The following is a 26,429-nucleotide window of genomic DNA, read 5'->3' on the forward strand; positions in this document are numbered from 1 at the left end:
GGATTTTGGAAAGCTCTAGCCGAATCTGGAGAGCCTCTGAGCATGCATGGATGATGTCACATGCTTCTGCACATGCCTGAAGGTCCTCAGACTTGGCCCGGAAGTCAGAAATGAAAAGATGAGCTTTCTGGGGGTCGGGGCTCGAGGTGGAATGAGCAGGCAAGGTGGGGCTGTGGAGGAACAAGGTAAGACTGGGGGCAAAATGAGGCGTGGCCATGAGCCTGGGGTTTTACACAGCAAAATATGGTAACTCTAGCTGGGTACATTAAAAAACCCCATCATTTTTGGACACACAACTAACAAAACTTTTAATTTGCCCTGGTTTACATCAGCATGTTTTATATAAATTTGTGCATTTTTAATATCAGATGTGAACATGCCTTCTGCAGAGTAATTTTCACAGGGTTTCAAAGAGAAAGTAATTTTTGCAAGCATTGTACACGAGTTAGCCTGGTATGCAATTGCTCTCCATGTGGCGCAACTACAGTATCACCTAATCTCACAGAAAAGCAAGGGTTCATTGAGGATACACTTGTATGATGAAACGGCACCCGGAGCAAAGGTTGTTTTGGGCACTCCCTCCTGTCAGGATTATGTGCTTCCAGATCCAGCCAGACTGAAATGGGCAGCATGGAAGCTCCCAGCACCCGTACCCATTTGTTATGATTTACCCTGCTTGCTTGCTTCCTCCCTGTGATAGCCCTGAGGTCAGTTATTCTAGTTTTTGTGCCAGTGTTTTCATACAGGAAATAAAGGACTACTTTCTATGCTAAATTTTGTACTGGCCCAAACTTTAATAAATCACCCTGCCCTGGTGGTAGATCACTATCTGAACTTGTGCTTCTCTGCCTCTTATTTCATGACTTCAGCCACAGACCAAACTTCCTTGCTTCACTTGGTTTATCATAGGGATAAGCCTACCAGTGGGAGAATGTTTTACAATTTTTGAGCAGATTCAAAATATTGTATACCTCCCAGATTTAGAGATTTTTTTTTTTTTAATCAAAATAGTTGCCAAGTTCCAAATGACAAAACTATATTTTAGAAAAGGCTCTTGAATAAACTTGATGATCTTAAATTAGGACCCAAAGTGATGAACTGGATTAGAAACTGGTTGATTGACAGGCACCTGTGGGTGGTGGTTAATGGAATTCACTCGCAGGAAGGAAAGGTGAGTAGTGGAGTCCCTCAAGGATCGGTGCTGTTGGGCTGCAAAAACCAGAAGGAACGGTACAGTTTAGGGAGATCGAGATTTGGTTGTGATTGTATGTGATGATCTTAAGGTGGCCAAACAGGTTGAAAAGGTGACTGCGAACACTAGAAGGATGCTAGTTTGCATAGAGAGAGGTATGGCCAGTAGGAAAAAGGAGGTATTGATCCCTCTGTATAAAACTCTGGTGAGATCTCAAAAATATATAAAAAGGATGGAGTTGGTCCAGTGGAAGGCTACTAAAATGGTGTGTGGTCTTCGTGATAAGGCGTATAGGGACAGACTTAAAGATCTCAATCTGTATACTTTGGAGGAAATGTGGGACAGGTGAGAGACGATGGAGACGTTTAAATATCTATGTAATATAAATGTGCAAGAGTCGAGTCTCTTTGAAAGGAAACTATGCAATGATAGGGCATAGGATGAAGTGAAGAGGTGATAAGCTCTGGAGTAATCTGAGGAAATACTTTTTTACTGAAAGGGTGGTAGATGCGTGGAGCAGTCTCCCAGAAGAGGTGGTGAAAACAGAGACTGTGTCTGAATTGAAGAGGTCCTGGGATAGAACTATGGGATTTCTCAGAGAGAGAAAGAGATAATGGTTACTGCAGATGGGCGGACTAGATGGGCCATTTGGCCTTTATCTGCCGTCATGTTTCTGTGTTTCTAATATGTTTGTGAGCGACATTGCTGAAGGGTTAGAAGGAAAGGTTTGTCTCTTTGCAGATGATACCGGAGACTTAGAAGGGCATAGAGAAAGTGGAGAGTGACAGATTCTTCAAACTTTTGAAATCTGAAAGAACGAGAAGGAATTCGGCAAAATTAAAAGGGGACAGATTCAGAACCAACGCCAGGAAGTTCTTCTTCACCCAACGGGTGGTGGACACCTAGAATGCGCTTCCAGAGGGCGTGATAGGACAAGGTACGGTATTGGAGTTCAAGAAGGGATTGGACAATTTTCTGAAGGAAAAGGGGATAGGAGGGTATAGATAGAAGTTACTATACAGGTCTTGGACCTGGTGGGCTGCCGCTTGAGCGGACTGCTGGGCATGATGGACCTCAGGTCTGATCCAGCAGAGAGATTTTTTATGTTCTTATCTGCAAAAGTTAGAGAAATAGTCTAATATCTGGGAACCTGGCAACAAAAATTCAATGCAAAGAAGTGCAGAGTAATGCATTTAGGGATTAGAAATTGGAAGGAGCCGTATATGCTGGGAGGTGAGAGAATGATATGCCTGGATGGCGAGAGGTATCTTGGGGTGATAGTGTCCGAAGATCTAAAGGCAAAGAAGCAGTGTGACAAGGCGGTGGCTATTGCCAGAAGGATGCTAGGCTGTATAGAAAGAGGCATAACTAGTAGAAGAAAGAAGGTGTTGATATACCTATACAGATTATTGTTGAGGACCCACTTGAGAATATTGTGTTCAATTTTGGAGACTATATCTGGCAAAGGACACAAGAAGACTTGAAGCGATCCAGAGAAAGGCAATGAAAATGGTAGGAGGTTTGCATCAAAAGACGTATGAGGAGAGACTGGAAGCCCTGAATATGTATACCCTAGACTGAAAGGAGGGAGAGGGAAGATATGATTCAAACGTTCAAATACTTGAAAAGTATTAACGTAAAAGAAAATCTTTTCCAGAGAAAGGAAAATGGTAAAACCAGAGAGCATAATCTGAGGTTGAGAGGTGGTAAACTCAAAGAGTAATGTTAGGAAGTTCTTCTTTACGGAGAGGGTGGTTGATGCCTGGATTACACTCCTGAGAGAGGTAGTGGAGAGGAAAACGGTGACAGAGTTCAAAAAAGCATGGGATGAACACAGGATCTTTAATCAGAAAATAATGGTATATATTGAAGAAATAAGGCCAGTACTGGGCAGACTTGCACGGTCAGTGTCCCATATATGGCCATTCAGTTGAGGATGGGCTGGGATGGTTTAGATGAGCTGGAGTGAGTTTCAACAGAGACTCCAGTAAATGCACAATACCAGGTAGAGCTCTGGGTTTCTAGCCCAGAAATATCTAAGAAAAAGAACAATTTAAATTAAATCATTAAATTATAGAGAGTGTATGTTTGGGTAGACTGGGTAGACTATTTGGGTCTTTATCTGCTGTCATTTACTATGTTGCTATGTAGTTAGATTAGTTCAAGTTTGGGAGAAAACTTGAGATGTAAAGATGAGGTCTGTGATGTCTTAAAATCTCATGTTCTACGATACCTTACATAGGTGCATAGGCATCACCATACTGGAAGACACCGAAGGGCCATCAAGCACCACTATCCTGTTTTTAGCAGTGGCCAATCCAGGCAGTGGCATACCAAGCGTCAACTCCACCAGCATGAACAAAGATGGATCTATTTTTTTTTATACATTATGGCCAAATAGCCTTAATCAATGCATTGAATGGTGAGCCTTTCATTGAATGAACAACTGAGAGATTATCAGTTTTCATTCTGAACCAGCAGTGAATCGTTGTAACCCGATAAGACTCCAGGAAACGTCTTGTGCCGTTGGTGCATGGTGGTGTATGGAAATGAATTGCTTTTGAGAATCCCTGTAGCAGCTGACACATGGTGAAAGAAGGCCTTGTTGGAGCGGTAAAGCGTGGTCTTCCTGAATGTGGCATTTTTGTTTTTTATATGCCACTGAAGAGTAAAAGACAATGCCAGCAGAGAAGCTGTAGCATTTGTTACCATGCATCTAAGCTAAGTAAAAAAAAATTTCTGTTGCAAATATATAAACCTGTGCACAGTGGTGGGTGTATTACCCTGTTGATGTTACATTTTCTGAATGGAGTTTTTTATGCCAAATGAGAAGAATGAAATCTTTTCCGATTGCTGCATTTTTGAATTATTTATTGAGGCTTTTTCTCCACTTGTTAGAATTAAATGTTGATCTCTGGGAAGCTGCCCACCTCTGGTGAATATCTCCCACCTTTCCTCCAAAGTATACAGATTGAGATCTTTAAGTCTGTCCCCCATACGCCTTATGATGAAGACCACGCACCATTTTAGTAGCCTTCCTCTGGACCAACTCCATCCTTTTTATATCTTTTTGAAGGCGTGATCTCCAGAATTGCACACAATTTTCTAAATGATGTCTCACCAGAGTCTTATACTGGAACATACTTTTACGTGACCTATGTGTGCAGTGTGAGACACAAAAATAATCCCTTGGAGGCAGAACCGGGTGGGACTGGAGCAGAGCAGGGTCATGTGTCCAGGGTTTCCTGGAGAGAAATATGGTAACCCTTTGATTACGTCTGTGTGGGCTCCATGGAAGGCAGGGAATGTTGGCAGCAACGGCTGTGATGATGCAAGAGGGTTCAGGAGCAATTGCATGGAAAGGTAGGTCTGAGGGATCATGTACTTTTGTGGTCATGATAATCGTGTTGCAATAAGGTTACCAGATGTCTGGGAAAACCTGGACATGTCCTCTTTTTAGAGGACTGTCTGGTTGTCTGGACAGATTTTCAAAACCCGGCATTTATCCAGGTTTTGGAAGGCCTCTGAGCATGCATGAAAACACACTCGAAAGCCTTGAACCGCCACTCCAGTAACTATATCGGCCACTTTGCTTGATTGTGTTTTACATACCTCTCCCATCACCCTTTTTCTCTCTAGGACTACCCCATCCGTACTGTGGAAGACAGACATAAACTGGCTGCCCAAGGGAAATTCGTCACCACTGAATTTGAGCCCTGCTTTGATGCTGCTGACTTTATGAGAGCCGGGAGAGACATCTTTGCACAGAGAAGCCAGGTAGGAAAATGTATGCTTCTCTCTCATGGGCTCTTGCCCAGCCTTGGGACATGTCCTGCCAGTGGGGTTTTCAGGATTCATTCATTGAATGTACATAAGGTCTGTTTGATCTCATGCATAGTCACTGTGGAAATGCAATTGGCAAAGGTGCCTCCTGAGAAGCACATTCACCTCTATTCTCAAGTAGTTTTCCCACTTTTGTTTTGGTTTTATTTTGGCAAAAGTGCTACTTCTAACAAAGCCAAACGTTTCACAAATTAATTGGAGGGAATACTGTTAGAACCTGACTTAATACAGCTGTTACACTGCATTTAAGTTGTCTGTTGACAAAATCTTAAGACACTGCATTAAACTCTGTGATGTGGAAGTTATTTGTTCATTTTAATGCAACTCCTGGGACATAATGATGAACCAACGATGACCTACTTGTAACTATGTATTTCTAACTATGACTTTAATTGTATTAATAGTTGTATCGATCTACTGTGTTTCCCCCTATATAGGCCACAGCCTATATATGGGTTTTGCAATCCGGCCCAGTAGGTGCGGCTTGCAAAACTGGGGCGACCTATACATCCCTCCCCCCCCCAACCTTACCTCCCTTGCTGGATGGCCTGAATCGCGGCCAGTGTTGCAGGGCAGGAGAAATCTTTTCAATCTCCATCCTGACCGTGCGCTGCTTCCTATGTGCTGATACCATCAGTTCAGTTCTCGCAGGACTCTCGAGACTCAAGTCCTGCGAGGACTGATGGCAAAGGCACAAAGGAAGCAGCACGGGGCTGGGATGGAGATCGAAAAGATCTCTCCTGCCCTACACAGCTGACCACGATTCGAGGCGGCAACGATTCAGGCCATCCAGCAAGGGAAGTAAGGTGGGGGGATGATTTTCAAAAACTGAATAGGCTGCCCCAGTTACTGGTAGATAAGCCACAGCTAATACAATGGGGAGGCTTATTTTAAAACTCATATAGGCATTTTTTACAGCCTATACAGGGGGGTGGACTATATGTAGGGAAATACGGTACCTGTACTAGCAACTCTATTAAATGTCCGTGACAAACTGTGTATTTTAACTTCCTGGGTAACTGACCCAATCTCTCTTGTAATGTAACCTGACCTTGAAATGAATAGGTAAAGGCAGAATACAGTGGCATAGTAAGGGAGGGGGGGGGGCGACAGGGCCATGTTGGTAGGGGCACCAGCACCTCTCCTCCTCTCTGACCCCTCACCTCTTCCCATTCCTCTCCTCCATGCATGCACCCTCCTTCCCTTCCCCCATACCTCTAGTTGAAGTTGTTGCTCGCGGCAGTCAACAACCTGCTCTTGATGTCCCCATCTGCTCTCCCACTGACATCACTTCCATGCACCGCACATGGGAAGTGACAGCAGAGGGAGAGCCAACGGGGTCACGAGGAACATGTTGACCACCGAGAGCAACAACTTCAACTAGAGGTACAGAGGAAGGGAAGGGTGGGTGGCATGCAGCAGGCGGGATCGGGGAAGGAGCAGGGTGGGAGACGAGGGCAGGGGAGGGGTACTATCACCTCGAGCGTCTCTCTTGCTACGCCATTGGTGGAATAGAAAACATAACAACTCTCTAAAAGTCTTTCACAAGTAATTAACATGTGATGTTGCTTTTTATGAAAATTAACTCTTCAGCGATATCTTTGGTGTTTCAGGTTACCAACTACCTGGGCATTGAATGGATGCGCAGACATTTAGCTCCAGATTATAGAATACACATCATTTCCTTTAAAGACCCCAACCCAATGCACATTGACGCCACCTTTAATATTATTGGACCTGGTCTTGTGCTGTCCAATCCAGATCGTCCTTGTCATCAGGTATGTTGATTATGAATCATAAATCCATATTAAAGGCACAGCTATATATATATTTCAACAAAAAAAATGACCTGTCAGACTTTTTATAAATTTTCTACTGGATAAGCCAGTTGCAAAAATCACTTCTGCTTATACTTCAATGACTGTAAATGCAGAAAAAAAAGCAACATTTTACATTGAATGCCTAAAAACCTCACATCATCTATTTGTAAGATATTGATATGCCAGACCAAAGAAAAGCTGTAGGTGGAGGGAATTAAGATCTTGCTCTGTCCCTGTCATTGTGTCTCTCCCTCAGGCTGTGGGGTGTCTCTTAGCACTCCCTCTCTCTCTCTTTGTTGCTCCCTAGTCACCTTTCTCCTTGCTGTGTATGGGCTAAAGGCCTACATAATGGAAGCACTGAGAGAGGCTGGTGTACAAGCTCTGGAAATGCACCTCCTGCCCATCCTGGTACCCTGTTGTATCGCTCTCGCTGGAAGTGGGGGTGACTGTGCTGACACAAGGTAGAGCCAGATCCAAGCTGAAGCTTCCGTAAGGTACTACTGTCTTACCATGACCAGCTGAGCCCAAATGTTTTCATGTGTCTTAAGCTGGCACTTGTGCAAGAAGTTTGCTGACCCTTGATTTAGTGCATTTTGTGTGATAATTTGGATTTTCATTTCCATGTGGACTTTATTATTAACATGATTGCATGTAGATAAAACACAAAAATCTGTATGTAGCTCCCTGACCACACAGCCACACACAACACTTTCACACAAGGTTCTCCCTGAGGGAATAGACTTCTCAGTTGGGGTCTCCCAGGGACACAAAATAGTTCGTAATCAATCCTGTCCACAGTATGCATGGTTTCAACTTCACATTCTTTATTGTCCAACTCGCAGGCAAATATTAAACTTTGTATAAAGTCCAACTGTTAGGCGCTGGTAGATCCTTCTCAACCACTATCTAGGGTTCTGTCTTAGGTCCTCTTCTCTTCTCCATCTATGCCTCTTCCCTTGGTGCTCTGATTTTCTCCCATGCCTTCCAATATCACCTACAGTATATGCTGATAATTCCCAGATCTGCGGTATATAAGAAATAAATTATTATTATTATTACCTCTCCACACCTGAGATGTCACCAAAAATCCAAGAAAAAGTCTCCACCTGTTTGTTTGGATGTCCATCTGCCACCTAAAACTAAACATGCCCAAGACTGAGCTGTTCTTCTTTCCCCATAAACCCTCCACTCCTCTACCTCTATTCTCTGTCTCTGTAAATAATACTATTAACATTCCTGTCTCCTCTGCTCGTAACCTTGGAGTCATCTTTGACTCCAACCTCTCATTTTATACATACATGCAACAGACTGCTAAAGCCTGTCGCTTCTGTCTCTACAACATCACCCTAAATTTTCCCCTTCCTCTCTGAGCACACTACCTGGACCCTTGTCCACACCCTCAAAACCTCACACTTAGACTACTGTAATGTCACAGGTCACCTGCTGAACCACCTCTCCCCCCTGCAATCTATGCAAAACTCTGCTGCGTGACTCATTTTCTGCCAACCTTGCTACACTCATGTTACCCCTCTCCTCCAATTACTTAATTGCCTCTCTATCCGCCTTCACATACAGTTTATACTCCTATTACTAATGTACAAGTGTGTTCATTCTGCAACCCTTCAGCATCTCTCCTCTCTCCTTATGCACATCCTTGAGAACTCTGTTCCTCAGCTAAATTACTTTTATCTGAACCCTTCTCCCCCACTGCCAATTCCAGACTCTGTTCCTTTCGCCTTGCTGCCCCATATGCCTGGAATAGACTACCTGAGTCTCTGCATCATGCCCTTTCCCTTGCTTTGTTCAAAAATAATAACTATTTTTAGACTGCAATACCTCGCATTTCAATGCAGTTTACTACAACAAGAAAACACTGTGAAAACACAGCGATGACACAACAAATTACATTATAATAAAATCACAAGTTTGATAACTTAGGAAATCAATTATACAAATTTACCAAACAAGTAGGTTTTCAGTAATTTTCTAAAATCCTGATAAGAAAGGGAAGACATAATCAAACCACTTAAACTCTTATAGAGTTTGCTTTCGATGCATAACCCTATAGTTTAACCATCCCTGCTAACAGTAACCCCTATCCTGGCATCCTTTTTGTCTGTCTTGATTGATTAGATTGTGAGCTCATTTGAGCAGGGACTGTGTCCTTCATTACTATGTACAGCACTGCGTATGTCTGGTAACATAAACATCAGAAGGAAGGACTCCAGCAGAGGGAAAGCCCAAGAGCAGGCCTGTGAGGATCAGCGGTGAGAACTGAGAAGATAGTGGGGGAGGTGCTATGCTGCACTGCTTTCTCTGCCGCCACTGCCATCTGGGGGGGGGGGAGTTCTGCTATTGGATCCATGCGGGGAGAGGGGGTTGCTGAATTCCACCTTAACCACTGATGGACCTGGGAGGAACAGTAAGTTGGAGGGAAGGGATAGACGATGCTGGAACTACGGGGAACTATTTGACTAGCTGAGGCTGGAGCTGGTGAGAAGGGAAGAGAGAGAGGGTACTGGCCACAAGGGGTGGGTATGGGGGCTGGAGGGATAGGAAGAGAGAGAATGCTAGCCATATGGAGTGAGGGGGCTGGAGGAAAGGGACGAGAAATAGGATACTGGCCATGTAAGGTGGGGGTGGGGGGCTGGAGGGAAGGGAGAGAGACAAGACTCGGAGCTGGAGGGGAAGGGAGAGATGGTGCTGTACCTGCAGGGAGGAGAAGAAAGAAGAGAAGGAAAGGTACAGAGATGGAAGATGGATAGTGAACATGAAAGAAGAAAATGTCAAATGGGCAGGAGACCCTGGTGAGCAAGTTAACTGAAGACAAACCAATATGATTTGAATAATAAAATGACCAGACAAGAAAAGGTAGAAAAAATAATTTTATTTTTTATTTTGTGATTATAATACATCAGATTTGAAATGCCATAGCTGGTGTTAGACAGCAAGCGCAAGCTAGGACCTAACAGTGTTTGTTTTGCTTATACTTGACAGTGCTGACCTGGTGTTGGAGAGGGCAAAGTGGGGTGGGGTGGGTGAAGAGACTACAAAATAAACTCACCAGCTAATTTTAAAACTATAACATATAAAGCAAATTGTATTGAACTGAAAAATCAATTCAACTGGCAAAATGAAGTCGAAATTTTGTTTCCTGAAACAGACAGCTCTACTATCTACTGGTAGAAGCAAGATATTTCTCCTTGCCATAGATACAGTAGACTCTCAGTTATCCAGTACTCATGGGGATTGGTGGATGCCAGATAATTGTAGTGTTACTGTAAAAATAGTTTTCTCTCCCTTTCCACCTCATTCTATCATCCCCCACCCCCACTTGTAGGTCCATCATCTGTTCTTCCCTTCTTTCTGGGTCACTTCCCCCCCCTTCTATACCATTTTCCCTCCCCCCTTTTCTCCCCCTTCTTTCAGCACTTATGGGTCCAGCATTCATCCTTCTCCCCTCCCCAGCACCTTGCTGGTCCCTCTCCCCCCCCATTTCTGGTGCACCTCCCTCCATCTGCCTCCCTCCCTCCACATGGGTCTGGCCTCCTGGACCCCCCTTATCACTTACTGAAGCAGCAGCAGTGGGTCAGCAGAGGCAGCACAGAAACCAGGTTGCTCACAACCAGCCCCAGCAAGGCCTTTCTTTTGCAGTGTTGGAAGTGACATGACGGAGGAAAGGCCCTGCCGGGGCTGGTCATAAGCAGCCTGTTTTCAGCACTGCCTCTGCTGACTGGCTGCCACTGTTGCTTCAGATAAGGAATGGAGGAACGGAGAGGGGGTCGTGGCTCAGGACCGCTTCCACTTCTTTGAGGCTCGAGGGAGTGGGGTTCATTACTCAGGACTGCTGCTGCTGGGGGGAAGGAAGGGGGGTTGTGGCTCAGGACCGCTGCTGCTTTGGGGCTGGGGAAAATGAGGGGTGGGTGAGAGTGACAATTGCTTGAGTACTAGTTAATCATGATTTTATTATATCTCCTTGTAAAACCACTCCCCCTAGTGGTGATGTGATGCAATTACATTACAATTTAATTATAACAAAATGTCCCCACTTTCTACAAAAGCATAGGAACTGTTACCACCACAGCTGGCGCTAAAAACCACACTATGTTTTTGTAAAAAGGTGTTATAATCATGGTCAGATGTTTCAGTAGGTTTCCTCTTCAATTCATACCAACACAGAGGTTAAACATTTAAATATTTATAATTTTTTGTTGCAACTGAAAGAAAACTAAATAGGTATGTCCCAACATATGTTGTTATCAGATGTAGTTTAAACAAGGTAAACTAAATTTAAGTATAAATGAATAGCAAAGCTAATTTACCATTCATGTGTGATCAAATTTACGTTGGTTACACTATTATCTAATATAATAAAACCCTAAGCGCGCATGCGCACTCTTACCTGCATGCTTCCGTGATCTCTGATCCATGATCAGTAGGTCCGTGGCGGCATGAGTGCATATGCGCGCTTACCAGTGCCAGCAGCCAGAAGAGAAATTGCAAAGTGCCGGCCTCCCTGCTCTATAGGTCCTCTATCCAGTCCACCAAAGCGGCCCGAGCAAAATGGCCTGTCAGGACTGGAGCCGGCGCAGGATTTGAATTTTGTTTTGTCAGCCCACGTCGGTGCCTTCCCCCTCCGACTGCGGTTTCTGGTTCTGGTTTGGGGGAAGCAGGTGCATGGCCGGAAGAATGGTCAGCGCAGGATTTGGATTTCATTTTGTCAGCCCACGTTGGCGCCTTCCCGTCTCAGACTGCAGTTCCTGTTTCCGGTTTGGGGGAAGTGGGCACGCGGCCAGAAGAATGGCCGGTGGGTGCGTGCCCTGAATGAAGAATTGTCACCCTGGAGACTAGGTAGCTCACAAAAAAAAAAAAAAAAAAAAAAGAAAAAGCGCTGGTAATTCTGTACTTTTACAGAATCTATCCCCCCCCTAATATACTCCTGCAAGCATTCAAGGCTGCCTGTCTATACAGCAGGAGCAGGAGAGAGAGAGATGGCCTTAGGGAAGGACGGAGAGGACAGGAAAGGGAAAGATGGCAAAAGGGATACAAAAGGGTCAGAGAGGGTGTACCGCTGCTGCTTTGAGGCACTGAGGACCGCCTCGGGTAAGTAATGGAGGTCCAGGAGGCCAGATGGAGGGCCACGGGTGGGGTCAGGGTCAGGATATAGGTGAGGCTATTCTAGCACCCGTTACTGTAACAAATGTAACGGGCTAAAACACTAGTAGTTAGTAATAATATTCAGACCTCAAACAAACTTGTCATGCCTTTCAACTTAATACCAACTTTGTTCCAGGATTTCTAGAACCATAGGTAAGTATTTGACTAGGTGACTTTTTTTTTTAAACCAGGGGGTGTTTTTCAGTCCCAAAGTTCTTTTTTTTTCCAAATTCTTTATTAATTTTTTCATCTTACATCAAGTAAACAATATTACATCAATTTAACTTATACACATCACTTGAATTTTTCCTATCATCTTAAAAACATAAATTTACTCCCTCCACGCACCCTTCCCACAGATATTGTAATTAAATAATAAAATATAAACATTACATTCATACTTTTTACACTGAAAGTACATTTATAATTAGGGGAAGGGGGTGGTATATAGTTATATTAAGGATTAAATCAATCAGTCCCAAAGTTCAATAAAATACATAAAGTGTATATATGTGTGCACACAAAAATAAAATATTTTTAAAAACCTGTTTTTATTGGTATTGCCACTTTCTTGTGTTGAGAACTGCTGAGTTGTCTTGTCATCTGTCTGGAACCAGCAGCTCCTCTGAAGATCTGGATGGTTGCTACTATCCTATCTGTAAACAAACAAAAGGAAACAAAATCCTAACCTCCCTGAATGAATGCAGGCTAAAGTCAGTGTCTTCTTAGGCTAAGGCCATATATTTCTAACTAAATGTACAAAAGATCATTCCATGAAAACAAAAACCAAAATGCTTCCGATATGAAATCAGCTCAGAGTTAACACGCACATTCACACAAATATCTGAAACACCTGAGCTTTTATCTGTATATCCAAGTATTTTTGATTCAGAAATAATGGAACTCCTTAGTAATTACCTCAGTCTCACAGCTTCCTCATATAGAACCTGTCAGTATAGGAATACTGACTGGACACAGCTCTGCACCACAGAACTTCTTAGAATTCTAAGACAAGAGATCATTCTTTGACCTTCAGTTCTCAAAAGAACATTTAACTTTCAAAAATAGTTTGATTCTCCAAGCTTCACACAACTGTAACGTAATGTAATTTATTTCTTATATACCGCTACATCCGTTAGGTTCTAAGCGGTTTGAAGAAAATATACATTAAGATTATAAATGAGAAGTAAGAAGGTACTTAAAAAATTCCCTTACTGTCCCGAAGGCTCACAATCTAACTAAAGTACCTGGAAATTAATAAAGAAGAGAAAATAAAGATGGTTGAAAAAAGAAAAATTCTATATGAATTTATAGGATGGAAATTAAACTGACAGTGAAGAACTGTATAAAAATACATATGGAATGCAGTTAGAGAGGGTAGGTTACAATCTATTTATGGTATACTGTGTATACTGGTTAAGGTCTTAGCAGGTTAGAAATCTGAAAAGACTGCAGGAATGCACTACAGCAGAAAAACCCCTAGCGGAATACTAAATTAAATACAACTCATTTGCTTTAAACACCCGTAATATTAGGCAATCTGAGTTGAATCAATGGTCATACAGTGCAGGGATTAAAATTTTCTATTCTCTACTTAACACTTTTTTAGTAACAAGAGTCACAAAAATCTAGTTTAAATTCTTATGAATCCAATTGAAAGTTCTTATGAATTTTCCTTTGAAATATAACTCCAAACTTAATTTAGAAATCTCAGCAAATCATGAGAACCAGCAGGTATCACAACTCACAGAAACTCAGCTGTATCCTCTTTCACAGCCTTCTCATTAACCACCTCAACTCAACAGCCCATAGGCAGGTTTAATTTACAGTATACCTCTCCCTCCAAATTTGTGAGTTTAGGATTTGCGACTTCAGTTATTCATGAGTTTCTAAACCCTGAACCACCCCTGCCTTCCTCCTGCCTCCCAGACCTCTCCACACCTTATCTGGTGGTCTAGCAGTGAAGCGGGGCAAGAGCAATCTTCCTACGCTCCTGCTCCGTCCAGAGCCGTGAACAAAAATGCCTGCCGTGAGTTCCCGTGGTCTCCCGAGACTACAGCAGGAACTTGCAGCAGCCATTTTTGTTCACAGCTCTGTACGGGGCAGGAGTATAGGATGATTGCTCCTGCCCCGCTTCACCACTAGACCACCAGATAAGGTGTAGAGAGTTCCGGGAGGCGGGAAGGAGTTGGGGATGGGTCAGTCGGCCCTAAAGTTATTCATGATTTTTCCATATTCGTAGGCCGGCTCTGCCCCTAACTCCTGCGAATTTGGAGGGGGAAGTGTATGTCTCGTGAAATCAAACATTTACTGGAAATATTTCAGAAAAATATTCACTCCTTCCACACATGCACAAACTCCAGAGCTGACAGAGAAATTTTCACAGCAGTCACACACCATTTCCTCACCAATTCCTTGTACTGCCTTAAACTCTCTGCTGTCCTGCTCAAAATATCCTGAGGCTCTTAATGAGACAGCTGCTATTAAGTGCAGCTTCCCCAAGCTTAGGGTTACCATATTTCCAGAAGCAAAAACCCGGACACTGTGTTCTGCCCCAGCCCTGCCCCCACAGCACCTCTGGTCGCATCTGGAGGGCCTTGTGTGTGATGTCATTCGTGCATGCTCAAGAGGTCCTCCAAATGTGGCCAGAGCTGGTTGGGGGCTTTCCAAAACCCGGACAAACTGCCGGTTTATGGAAAGTCCATTCAGGCACCTGGATAGTCCTCTAAAATGAGGACATGTCTGGGTTTTCCCCAGACATCTGGTAACCCTACCCAAGCTTCCTGCTCACACTCTCTGGCTCCCAGGCTCTGTGCATGGCCCAACCTCTGAGCAGCTCTCAGCACTTCCTTCCAGCCTCTCCCCTATAAGTGCTTTAAATGTGTTATTTTTTTCTTCCTGTTACATCTTAATTAGCTATAACTGAGATAGGGGCATATGGCTTTTTTTCTTATTTAGCTTTCATTTTTGTCAGGGTTTTCACTATGTTAAATAATGCATGGCATTCATTACCACTTTTTATGATCTGTTTAGCATAAAAACTCCCTTTTTCTTCATGGTTAATGCAGTGGCCTGAGAACCAGAGGATTCAGGTTCAATTCCCACTGCAGCTCCTTGTGACCCTGAGCAAGTCAGTCACTTAGCAAATCTCAGCAAATCATGAGAACCAGCAGGTATCACAACTCACAGAAGCTCAGCTGTATCCTCTTTCACAGCCTTTCCATTTGCCCCAGCTACAAAAAACTTAGATTGTGAGTCCACTAGGGTCTAGGTCAGAGGGGGGGGGGGCAACTCTGGTCCTCAAGGACCGGAATCCAGTCATGTTTTCTGGATTTCCCTAATGAATATGCATGAGATCTATTTGCATGCACTGCTTTCAATGCATATTCATTGGGGAAATCCTAAAAACCTGACTGGATTCCGGCCCTCGAGGACTGGAATTGCCCACCCCTGATCTAGGACTATCAAATTTGTTCTGCCAAAAAAAAAAAGGATGCATGGCCTCGCCCTGTTCTGTCCATAGCTCTGTCCCGTTCTTCCCCCCAATCCTGGCCCCATATAATCCTCATGTCTTTGGGATCGCGTCTGGAAGGTCTCTGCGCCGATGCAACACAATGATGTCACTCATGTATGCTTACGTGTAACATCATCGCTTCACATCAATGCATGCACAAAGGCCTTCCAGACACGTCCCCGAGCTCAACGCTTTTCAACACCCGGACGGATACCCAGACAGTCCTCTAAAAAGAAGACATGTCCAAGTAAATCTGGACTTCTGGTAACGCTGTATGTAATATGTAAAAAGCTTTGGTTGTATAACAGAAAGATGGTATGTCAAATGCATGGCTCTTATCCTTATATTAATAAAATATTTTTCTCCATTTCTTCTTATCGTCAAGTAGTCCTTTCAAAAGGGTTCCAGGAGGAGAGCAATAAAATATAACGAAATCTAAGAAATACCTAAACAGAAATTCCAAAGAAAGTCCTACGAACACAATCTGCAAATTCTTAAAATTCAATAAAAGCCAATTTTTGTCAATATTTGGAAATACCGTAACTAGGATTCTCTTTTCACAGATTCTAGAAGCTAATTGCACAGGGACAGAGCCCTTCCGTAAAGGATCCATTCCCTCATTGAGGCAATCTGCATCTCATTTGAGATCAGAGGGGCCTTGTAGGGGTAAAAATAACAATTACTTATCATTTCTATAGTGCTGCTACACATATGTCGCACTGTACATTAACAAATCCAAAATCAAAAGTAGAGAGCACCTAAGTCTTCAAAGAAATCACACTTTAATAGCAACCAATAGTAACACACATACAGAGAATCATCTGGCACAGCATGTGACTTGACAAGGGCTGTGTTTCAGCTAAAGAGCCTGCATCAGGAGTCTTTGTAAATGACAAACCAGATAAACAGTATTTATAAAAGAAATGCCAGATCATAAAATGTAATCTTGTGCTTCCAAACTTGCTGTACATTAAGACATACAAGAGATAGTCCCTGCTAAGTAAAGCTTAAAGTCTAATTAACAGATGAGTAGGGAGCTAGAGGGTTTCTTAGGCATAGGTGGCCAGTGGGGGCTAGGAGTGAAAAGAATCCAACCATAAGTGTCAGAATGGGGGAGGCCACAGGGACCATGGTTACCCCCAAAATTGGCAATTAGAATTATGGCTTGTCTGACTACCCCATCTAACACCTCAGTGCCTCTGTAATTTAAAATCTTCGGGTAGGCAGCGACACAACAAAGCCAGCCTCCTGCCGTCGGCCGGCCCTAAAAGTGTTCTTTCTGCAGTGTTCTGCCTACACAGGAAGAGGAAGTGCTGCAGAAAGAACACTTCCAGGGCAGACCGATGGCAGGAGGCTGGCTTCATTGCACCGTCAGATACCCAAAAATTTTAAATTACAGCGGCGGGGAGGTGGTAGGTGGGGGAGTCAGGAACTGGGAAGAGGGCGTACCACAGGATTCAGCTGAGGGAGAGGGGGGATTGGGCTTGGGAAGGACAGATGCTGCACGAGCTGCAGAGAGGAGTTGGGAAAGCAAGGAGGACAGATATTGCACGGACTGGGAGGGCGGAAGGTTTGGGAAGGCAAGGATGGACAGATGCTGCATGGGTTGGGAAGGACAGATTCTGCACGGGCTGGGGATTAAGAAGGGAGGGAAAGAGATACACGAGTGGGGTGGTGGGAAGGGAGGAAAAGAGACGGTGCCAGTGGGTGAGGGAAAAGAAAAAGAGAATTGTTGGAACATAGGTGTGTGGAGTGGGAGGGAAAGAAAGATGGTATACATGGGGAAAGGAAGAAAGAGGGAGAATTGTTGGACATGATAGTGGTAGAGGAGGGAGGGAGAAATGTTACACTGGGAGGGAGAGATGTCAGATTCCAGAGAAGGGTGATGGAAGGAGGGAAAAGAAAGATGTCAGACCACGGAATGGAAGGGAAGGAGGGGAGAGAGATATGTCAGACTGCAGGAAGAAGAGAAGAGAGATGAAAGACTGCAGAAAGGAGAGGAGAGAGATGCCAGACCATATGAGGGGGGAAGGGGGAAGACAAAGTTGTGTGACCATGGGAGAGAGATGAGATGGTACACAATGATGGGTGTGGCAGGGAAGAGATAATAAGACATGTTTCTTATGAATAGATGGGAATAGAGGAAAAGAAAGAGGGAGGAGATGGAACACATGGATAGATGGGAAGGGAAGATATGGAAAAGTAGATAGGTTTTGAGAAGAAAGTAGAAAAATGGAAGAAAGTTAAATGTTAAAAGTTTAATGGTAAAGATAAATGTAGGGCAGCAAGTGAAGGAGGGAAAAACAGCAAAATAGATAAGGCCCTGGACAGTTAAAAGCACATTCAGCAAGAGCCTGTGAAAAGATGGTTAGAAAAATAAAATCACCAGACAACAAAGGGAGGGAGAATGATTTTATTTTCAATTTAGTAATTGAAATGTCAGTTTTGAGAGTTTACATCTGCTATGTGCTATCTATATTTTACACTGTTCAGGAAGAAATGCATTTGTTTCTATTTATCTGGGGGTTGTACTGCATGCAGAGTCTTGTATCTTAGGGTTTGGTTTGAATATAGTAGTACTTTTAGTTTGTGGTTCTATATTTGCATAGGGGTTATTATCTGTGTTCTGCATGTGTGACCAAGGCCAGGTGTTCTGGTAGGAATGAATGTTGAGAAGCATACAGTGTGCTTTGTGAAGTTTAATTTTGTAGTTAACCATTATGTGTTGTTAATAAGGTTTTATTGTGTGTGTATATATGAAAAATGAATGGAAAAAATGATATTGCAAATACTATTATGGGGGCGGAGTCTGGGGCAGAGCTTTCGGCCCCCCCAAACAAAAAGTGTTCCCTGCCTATGAATCCAACTACCAGTTTCATAACTTCCAAAAAAGTTTTGGTTTAAAATTAGTCCCTGATAAGGAACAAATGATCAAAATGAGAAGAGGTTTCTGTGTTTTAGACTCCTGTTCTTCTTCCCTATATAGAAATGTCAAACTCAACAGTGCAGTGGCTTAGATAATATATTAATATGTTTTTATCAGGTGGAAGGTATCCAACTATCCCCTTTCCTAAATCAGTTTCAGACTTCCCAAAAAGCATAAGTTGTACCAATGACACTATCTCTCACCAAAATGAAAATACCAGTAGCTAGAAGTGTAACTCTTAAGATTTTTCCATTTGGAATCAAATTAGTGAAGAAAGCATCAGCATCAGGGGTCCCTTCTAGAGGCCTAATTCTAACCTTGGAAGATCTCAACAATCCATCATTGATATTAAATAGTCCTCCGGATTCATTTTTCTCTTCTGCAGTTTGTTTAGCAAAATAGTCCTTTCTCACAAAAGTCAAATCTTATTTGTATATTTTAATACAAGATTTCCATTCTGTCCTATTCTCTAAACTCTTTGATAAAATTCTCCAATTTCATCCATACTTCTTGCAGGAAGCTTTCTTAGTTCTTAACTGGTTATTAAATTATTTTTGAGGATGGCATCTTATCCAGTACAGAGGTACTTGCTTCCCCCAAACAGTAGACAGCTGATAAATCCCTAAGGTCTTACTTTGTTGAATCTGAGAAAGATTTAGCACTTTCCTGTGGAAATCCTTCCTGTGCAGGAAGGGCATAACAACACTTCAGTGTGACTGAGCTGGAGAGAAGAGCCTTGGAGGTTACAAGGGAAGCTTATAAGACATTGAAAGAAATTGTGCAGCCTTTCTCTGTGTTTTCTGATGCATTGCCTTGCTTTTGCCATCTGTTCCTATACGTTCTCTGTGCCATGGACAGTCTTATTAAAAGTATGTGCTGGAATAGAGATGTTCAGTAATCTAAAAGCAGGGACTGAACTGCTTGGAGTTCCTTCTCTCTGCAGCATTGATATAAGCATAGAAGGTCTTCCCTGGACTTGGCCTCCATTCAGAGTGTTTTCTGTGCTGGGCTATAAACCTCATGAAAATCTTGGTTTTAGATTGGAATTACTTAAATCTCTGGAACGAGGGGGCATAGGATGAAGGTGAAAGGGGATAGTCTCAAGAATAACCTAAGGAAAGAGTTGTGAATAGGTGGAACAGCTTCACAGTGTAGGCGGTGGAGATGCAGACTGCATTTGAATTCAAGCAAGCCTGTGACAAGTACATAGTATCTGTAAGGGAGAGAGGAAGGGATAGTAGATGGTATGGATGGACAGAGTGGTTAAGCTATATGGTCTTCATCTGCTGTCATTTTTCTGTTTCTTTGTTTTTGTGCAATGTTTTTTTAATAAGGTCATAATTGTGTTTGACATCAAATGTCTTCCAGATTGACCTGTTCAAGAAGGCAGGATGGACTGTAGTTACTCCTCCAACACCACTGATCCCAGATGGTATGCATCTTTATATCCCCAAACCCCTTCATTCATGTCTGTATGCCTCTCTATGCTTTCTTATGCTTCCTAACATCTTCCTATATGGGCATATGGGGACAGACTTAAAGATCTCAATCTATATACTTTGGAGGAAAGGCGGGAGAGGGGAGATATGATAGAGATGTTTAAATACCTACGTAATGTAAATGCGCACGAGTCAATTTTTTTTATTTTGAAAGGAAACTGAAATGAGAGGGCATAGGATGAAGTTAAGAGGTGATAGGCTCCAGAGTAATCTGAGGAAATACTTTTTTACAGAAAGAGTGGTAGATATGTGGAACAGTCTCCCGGAAGAGGTGGTGGAGACAGAGACTGTGTCTGAATTCCAAGAGGGCCTGGGATAGGCACGTACGATCTCTTGGAAAGAGAAAGAGATAATGGTTACTGCGGATGGGCAGACTGGATGGGCCATTTGGCCTTTATCTGCCATCATGTTTCTATGTTTGTATACTTTCCGACACTTCCATGTGTCCTTGAATACCTCTGTACCCTAGTACAGTAATTGTGAGTCTTAATCATTCCACCTCTTAAGTACAATCATTCCACCTCTTCTGTCTAGATCATCCACTGTGGATGTCATCAAAATGGCTGTCCATGAACGTTCTAATGCTGGATGAAAAACGTGTGATGGTGGATGCCAATGAGTCTTCAATTCAGAAAATGTTTGAGAAATTAGGTATGTATTGCATACGGTGAAAATGCTGCCAACAAGCAGCTGGCTCAGGGATGAAACGTACAGTCTGTTTCAGATGAAGAACGTAATGTTTGACTATGTTAATTTTTATAGTTGAATTTGAACTCTTCAAAGCCAGGATAAAAAAAACAAGTGTTTTCCCTTCACCATAGCAGCTAAAAACATAGGTCTTGTTCCACAAAGGACTAGCACTTAGCACTATTCTATAAACCACGCCCAAAGTTAAGCACCATTTAGAGCAGGGGTCCTCAAAGTCCCTCCTTGAGGGCCGAATCCATTCAGGTTTTCAGGATTTCCCCAATGAATATGCATGAGATCTACGTGCATGCACTGCTTTCAATGCATATTCATTGGGGAAATCCTTAAAACCCGACTGGATTCAGCCCTCAAGGAGGAACTTTGGGGACCCCTGATTTATAAGAACATAAGAAGTTGCCTCCACTGGGTCAGACCGAGGTCCATCTCGCCCAGCGGTCAGCTCCCGTGGCGGCCCATCAGGTCTGCGACCTGTGAAGTGGTTTCTGACCACTTCTATAACCTACCTCAAGTTCTATCTGTACCCCTCTATCCCTTTATCCTCCAGGAACCTATCCAAACCCTTCTTGAACCCCTGTACAGAGTTCTGGCCTATCACATCCTCCGGAAGCGCGTTCCATGTGTCCACCACCCTCTGGGTAAAAAAGAATTTTCTAGCATTTGTTCTAAACCTGTCCCCTTTCAATTTCTCCGAGTGACCCCTAGTGCTTGTGGCTCCCCACAGTTTGAAGAATCTGTCCTTATTCACTTTCTCTATGCTCTTAAGGATTTTGAAGGTTTCTATCATGTCCCCTCTAAGTCTCCTCTTCTCCAGGGAGAACAGCCCCAGCATTTTTAACCTGTCAGCGTATGGAAAATTTTCCATACCTTTTATCAGCATAGTCGCCCTCCTCTGCACTCCCTCGAGTACCGCCATGTCCTTCTTGAGGTACGGCGACCAGTATTGAACACAGTACTCCAGGTGTGGGCGCACCATTGCGCGATACAGCGGCATGATGACTTCCTTTGTCCGGGTTGCAATACCCTTTTTGATGATGCCCAGCATTCTGTTTGCTTTCTTTGAGGCTGTCGCACATTGCGCCGATGGTTTCAGTGATGTGTGGACCATCACCCCCAGGTCCCTTTCCAGGTTACTCACCCCTAGCAGTGTTCCCCCCATAGCATTTACGCTGGGATCTGTGAATAACTTTAGTTGTGAGGATTTATACCCACAGTCCTGGTCTAAACCCTTGCGCCTAATTTAGGGGTGGATCCCTCTTATTCTATAAAAACACACAGAAAATGTAGGCATGTCCCTGATCCATCTATGACCTTCACATGGCCATATCCCCTCTTTTGGACCTACAGACAAAATTTGCACATGGATTCAAGCAGCTAACTATGGGGTCCTTTTACTAAGGCATGTTAGCCGTATTAGCATGTGCTAAACGCTAACACCGTCCATAGACTATAATGTTCGCGTTAGCATTTATCGTACATTAAAACGGCTACCACGTCTTAGTAAAAGGACCCCTATGTGCGCATCAATTTTACTCTAAGGCAATTAGCACTAATAATTGCTTTATAAGGTCCAATTGGTGCTATTTTGGCTTGTTATAAGATCAATCGCAAAAGTTCTAGAACCAGCCATATTAAACGCCCTAGTCCACTTCCTCGTCATCTCTAGACTGGACTACTGTAACTCACTATATAAAAACGTCACCCAGATCTAACTAAGACGCTTGCAGTTAATCCAGAATGCATCAATAAAACTCATCACTAATTCCAAAAAATTTGATCATGTTGACGCCCCTTCTACAGAATGTCCACTGGTTGCCAACATCCCATCGGATTACTTATAAAATAATCTTGCTATGTTTTAAAATACGACAATTAAATTTACTAACATTCCTAAAATAAACTCTTAATACCATATACACCATTGAGAACATTACGATCTGCAGATCACAATTTACTTGTAATTCCCTCCCTAAAAGTCATTAATACTCGAAGAAACGAAATATTCACAATTTATGCTCTGCAGCTATGGACACTTTACCCTCTCATCTTAGAGAACAAAAAAAACTCAATCACTTTAAAAGCAGCTTAAAGTCTATTTTTTATTTAAAGATGCTTTTCACACTGTATCAAATGCATGATACTTCTTTTTACAGAAGTATACAACTTAGGAGACATCAGAGATTCCTGTCAACCCTTTATGTGCTTCTCTAGACTCCTTTCTTTACTATAACTATTGTAGTTAAACCCCTTTCCCTCTTGTATCATGTTGGCTGTTGTATGATTTGTGATGTATTCTTATTTTATAATAATGTACACCATTTTAAAGTGTATATCGCTTAGAAGTATTAAGCAATATAACCAAATTTAAAATAAACCTAAACCTAAATTGCGCAAGGGAAGTTTCAGCCATCATTATGTTTATACTGTAGAAAGATTAATTCATAAAAGTCTTGCGTAATCCAAAAAAAAAAAGCACAGATTAAAAACATTTAAGTTTCAAGTTCATTAGGTTTCTTGATTAATCGCTTAATCAAACTTCTAAGCGATGTACATATTAAAATTTACATTTGTTAGGTGACAATACAATACATAAAAATACTTAAGAGGACAAAATTACACTCAGTTTAACATATTCTTAACATTAGGTGAGGAGGGATGAAATACACTTCATTAAAGTAAAGAGAAGACATTAAGGGAAAATCAAAGATTTGATTGTTCTGTTTATTTTATGTATGTTTTCCTTTTTTTGTGTGGTGGGAATGGACTTCTTTTCGCTTCAGCCTGCATGCCATTTCAAACTATGCAACCCTTTTCATTGCCTACAGGTATTTCGACCGTTAAAGTGAATATTCGCCATGCTAATTCTTTGGGGGGAGGCTTCCACTGCTGGACCTGCGATGTGCGTCGCCGCGGTACCCTGCAGTCCTACTTTGACTAGGCGTAGCTGGCTGAGCCTGGACGATTCAACGTGTGGATCGGCTGGAAGGAGAACCCGTGCCTCTCGGTGAAATGCTCACAGAAGCCGTTGCCTCAACAATGATCTCTTGTCGTGATTTTCAGCGTTCGGTTCTTTCCCTTTTAATCATCTCTGGCAGGGCTATGCAATCAAGTTTAAGTGCTCAGACATCGCTGGCGAGTCCAGTGGCTGACTTTTTGAAAGCGTTCCTTTATTTTCAGCTTATGTTCAGTTGACATCATACAGTATTTCAGGGCTGCTTGTGGTTGAAAGACCAGAGCTTAATTACTTAACATTCTCCATCTACCTCTATCTAATATTCTATCAAAAAGGCAGCTCAGACTGTTAAACCCTTGTTTATTTAACATTTTTTTTATAATCGGGTCTAATGTACTTTTCATTTATCTATATATTTTATAAAACAAAACAAACCTGAGTGTTGCAACAAGGTTCTCCAATTCTGTATGCCACATGCTTTGTGCTTGCTGAAAGTTGTAAGTGGGGATTCGGCATCGCAATCATTTCATAATATTCTCTCCCTTCAAGGTTAGAATATTATTTTTTTACTTGTTGTAAAGAGCACTCTAAATGACAGATTGCTTTGTATTAAAAGGAACATTTACACAATTGCCTGTACAGTTTGCCTCACTGAGGGTTTCTTTGTGAAACTGTCTTCTAATACCTATGGCTTTTCAGAGCTTGACCTTACACTTTGTGAAACTGAGATCTGCTTACCCTTTTTTTGTATACGATGCATAATTCAGATATATTAATGTGGGATTCTAGTAACTGTATATGAGGGGCAGTTGAGAAATTCTCAGCCCAACCAACAAAGTAGGGGCAGTCTCCATCAAGGGCTGTACACTTAGGCCCGGATGCACAAAAATCATCATTAAACTCCTGTGAGTCGTTGTAAGGCCGATAAATTACACGATTTGAAGGTGGCAATCGATGTTCAAATGACTTCGCAAGCACATAAGATTCACAGAGGTCTGCTGTAATCCCATCCAATGATCAGTCATTTGAAAAGCAACTTTTGACACATGCACAGAACCAGCAGGGGAAGCCCCGAAGTAGTGTCCTGCCACTCTGCTGTTCTGGGCAAGAAGACTTTTTACTTTCTTTTTTTTAATGGACAAAGATGTGTGTCCCCATTTTTAAAAAAAGTGCCACAACAACAGCCCCTGAAAAAAAAAAAAAAAGATAGGCAGGAGGGATGTCCACTCCCTCCTACCTCAGAAACCCAGTCCCCCAGACACCACACACACTCCCTTCCCCCCCCCCCCCAGTGAAGAGCATCAGCAGGAGGGATGTCCACTCCCTCTTGCCTCAGCCACCTGGACCCCCCCCATGCACCACACCCTGCCCCTGTACCTTATACAGAAGACAGCAGGGGGATCCCCAACCAATCAGGGCCTTAGGCCCCTCCCCTTAGACCCCTGTCTGGTGCATCCTGGGATGCAACTGGAGGGGCCTAAAGCCTTGATTGGCTCACATACTTTAGGCCTCTGCCCAGTGCATCCCAGGATGCACCAGGAAAGAGGAGGCCTGCCATTTTGATGAGGTAGGCCTGTTGGCAGGAGGGACTGGGCATCTCTCCTGCTGTCTTCTGTATAAGGTACAGGGGGCAGGTTGGGGGATGTGGGTGGGTCCCTCCTGGGGAGTGGGCATCCCTCCTGCCGACAATCTTTCCAGAGTGGTCCAAAGTATGGGGGTGTTAAGGTGGCTGTGATCTTCATGGGGTGGGGTCAGGAGCAAGGGACGGTTCAAGTAGTCACAATCTTCGTGGGGGGAGTTGGGAGTATAGTGGAGTATGAGTGGCCAAGGCATGAGGAAGTGGGCATCTCTCCTGCTGACAATCTTTGGGGGGGGGGGGGAAGAATGTGTGTGTGTGGGGGGGCTCTGTTTTTACAAAACAGGAGGGAGTGGACATTCCTCATGCTGATCTTCATGGGAAAGGGTTGGTCCAGGGGTCTGTGGCTGAGGCAAGAGGGGTATGCATAAAACATGCCCTTAAAAGTTTCAAGTTTCAAGTACGTATAGGGCAGACCTGTCAGTAAAACAGTTACTCTACTCATATAAAGCATACCATTTTGTTTATCAAATTCAATAAACTTAAATTCTAAAACTCATTGCATTATTCTGCAAAACTTACTGCATTATCAAAAATAATCAATGGAGCACCTAGAACACTTGAATCACCTGTTATCCTGCTGAGCCGCAAACATGGAAAATGTTTCAAAAATGAGATAGTTACATTGTTGTGCACATTTGTATCACTAAAGGTTTTGAGCAATTAAGGAAATAAGATCTATTAGGGACAGAAAAATGGTATGATGGTCCCAAATTTGTTCTCTAAGCGGCTCTGTTGCAGGAGACAAGGACACCGAATACTTTTCACAGATCACAATGAGCATGGGTTTTGGAATTTAAGTTTATTGAATCTGATGAACAAAATGGTATGCTTTATAGGAGTAGAGTAACTGTCAGTAATTTCGGGTCATTAGAAGTCGGTACTAAATTTTGTGCATCTCTAAGTGATGTTAGAGCATCGGTCGGCGTGCTCGTTTTAATATTAATGAGCTTGTTTGCATAGAAGAGTCGGAGGCTCCAATGAATGCACAGAAAAGGCCGCGGTGAGCCATTGTGTGCATCAGTCGGTAAATTACTTCCAACGCTAAACACACGATGAGTTTAATGCATCTGTGCTTTAGTCTGGTGGTTTCCCACTTTTTCCATTCCTTTGGAAAAGTACAGAATGAAAAATACTGGACTAAGTGTATAGCCCTAAATGGAGACTGCCCCAACTTTGTTGGT

The 26,429-nt window shown here is 42.9% G+C and overlaps 1 protein-coding gene and 1 long non-coding RNA gene across 2 annotated transcripts in view; one reads left to right on the forward strand and one right to left on the reverse strand.

The window, feature by feature from the left end:
• Positions 1–24,823, forward strand: part of GATM (glycine amidinotransferase) — a 51,358-nt gene extending 26,535 nt beyond the window's left edge. Inside the window, exons 5-9 of the mRNA XM_033920341.1 lie at positions 4,832–4,969; positions 6,649–6,813; positions 19,821–19,884; positions 20,486–20,602; positions 23,482–24,823. Of these exons, the coding sequence (XP_033776232.1) occupies positions 4,832–4,969; positions 6,649–6,813; positions 19,821–19,884; positions 20,486–20,602; positions 23,482–23,594 (597 nt within the window). The 3' untranslated portion in view covers positions 23,595–24,823. The remainder of the gene's footprint in view (positions 1–4,831; positions 4,970–6,648; positions 6,814–19,820; positions 19,885–20,485; positions 20,603–23,481) is intronic.
• Positions 7,417–26,429, reverse strand: part of LOC117348339 — a 46,455-nt gene continuing 27,442 nt past the window's right edge. The window contains exon 3 of the long non-coding RNA XR_004536970.1: positions 7,417–7,877. This is a non-coding gene — a long non-coding RNA (uncharacterized LOC117348339). The remainder of the gene's footprint in view (positions 7,878–26,429) is intronic.

This window comes from Geotrypetes seraphini, chromosome 14, assembly GCF_902459505.1.
Source record: "Geotrypetes seraphini chromosome 14, aGeoSer1.1, whole genome shotgun sequence".
Taxonomy (NCBI): Eukaryota; Metazoa; Chordata; class Amphibia; order Gymnophiona; family Dermophiidae; genus Geotrypetes; species Geotrypetes seraphini.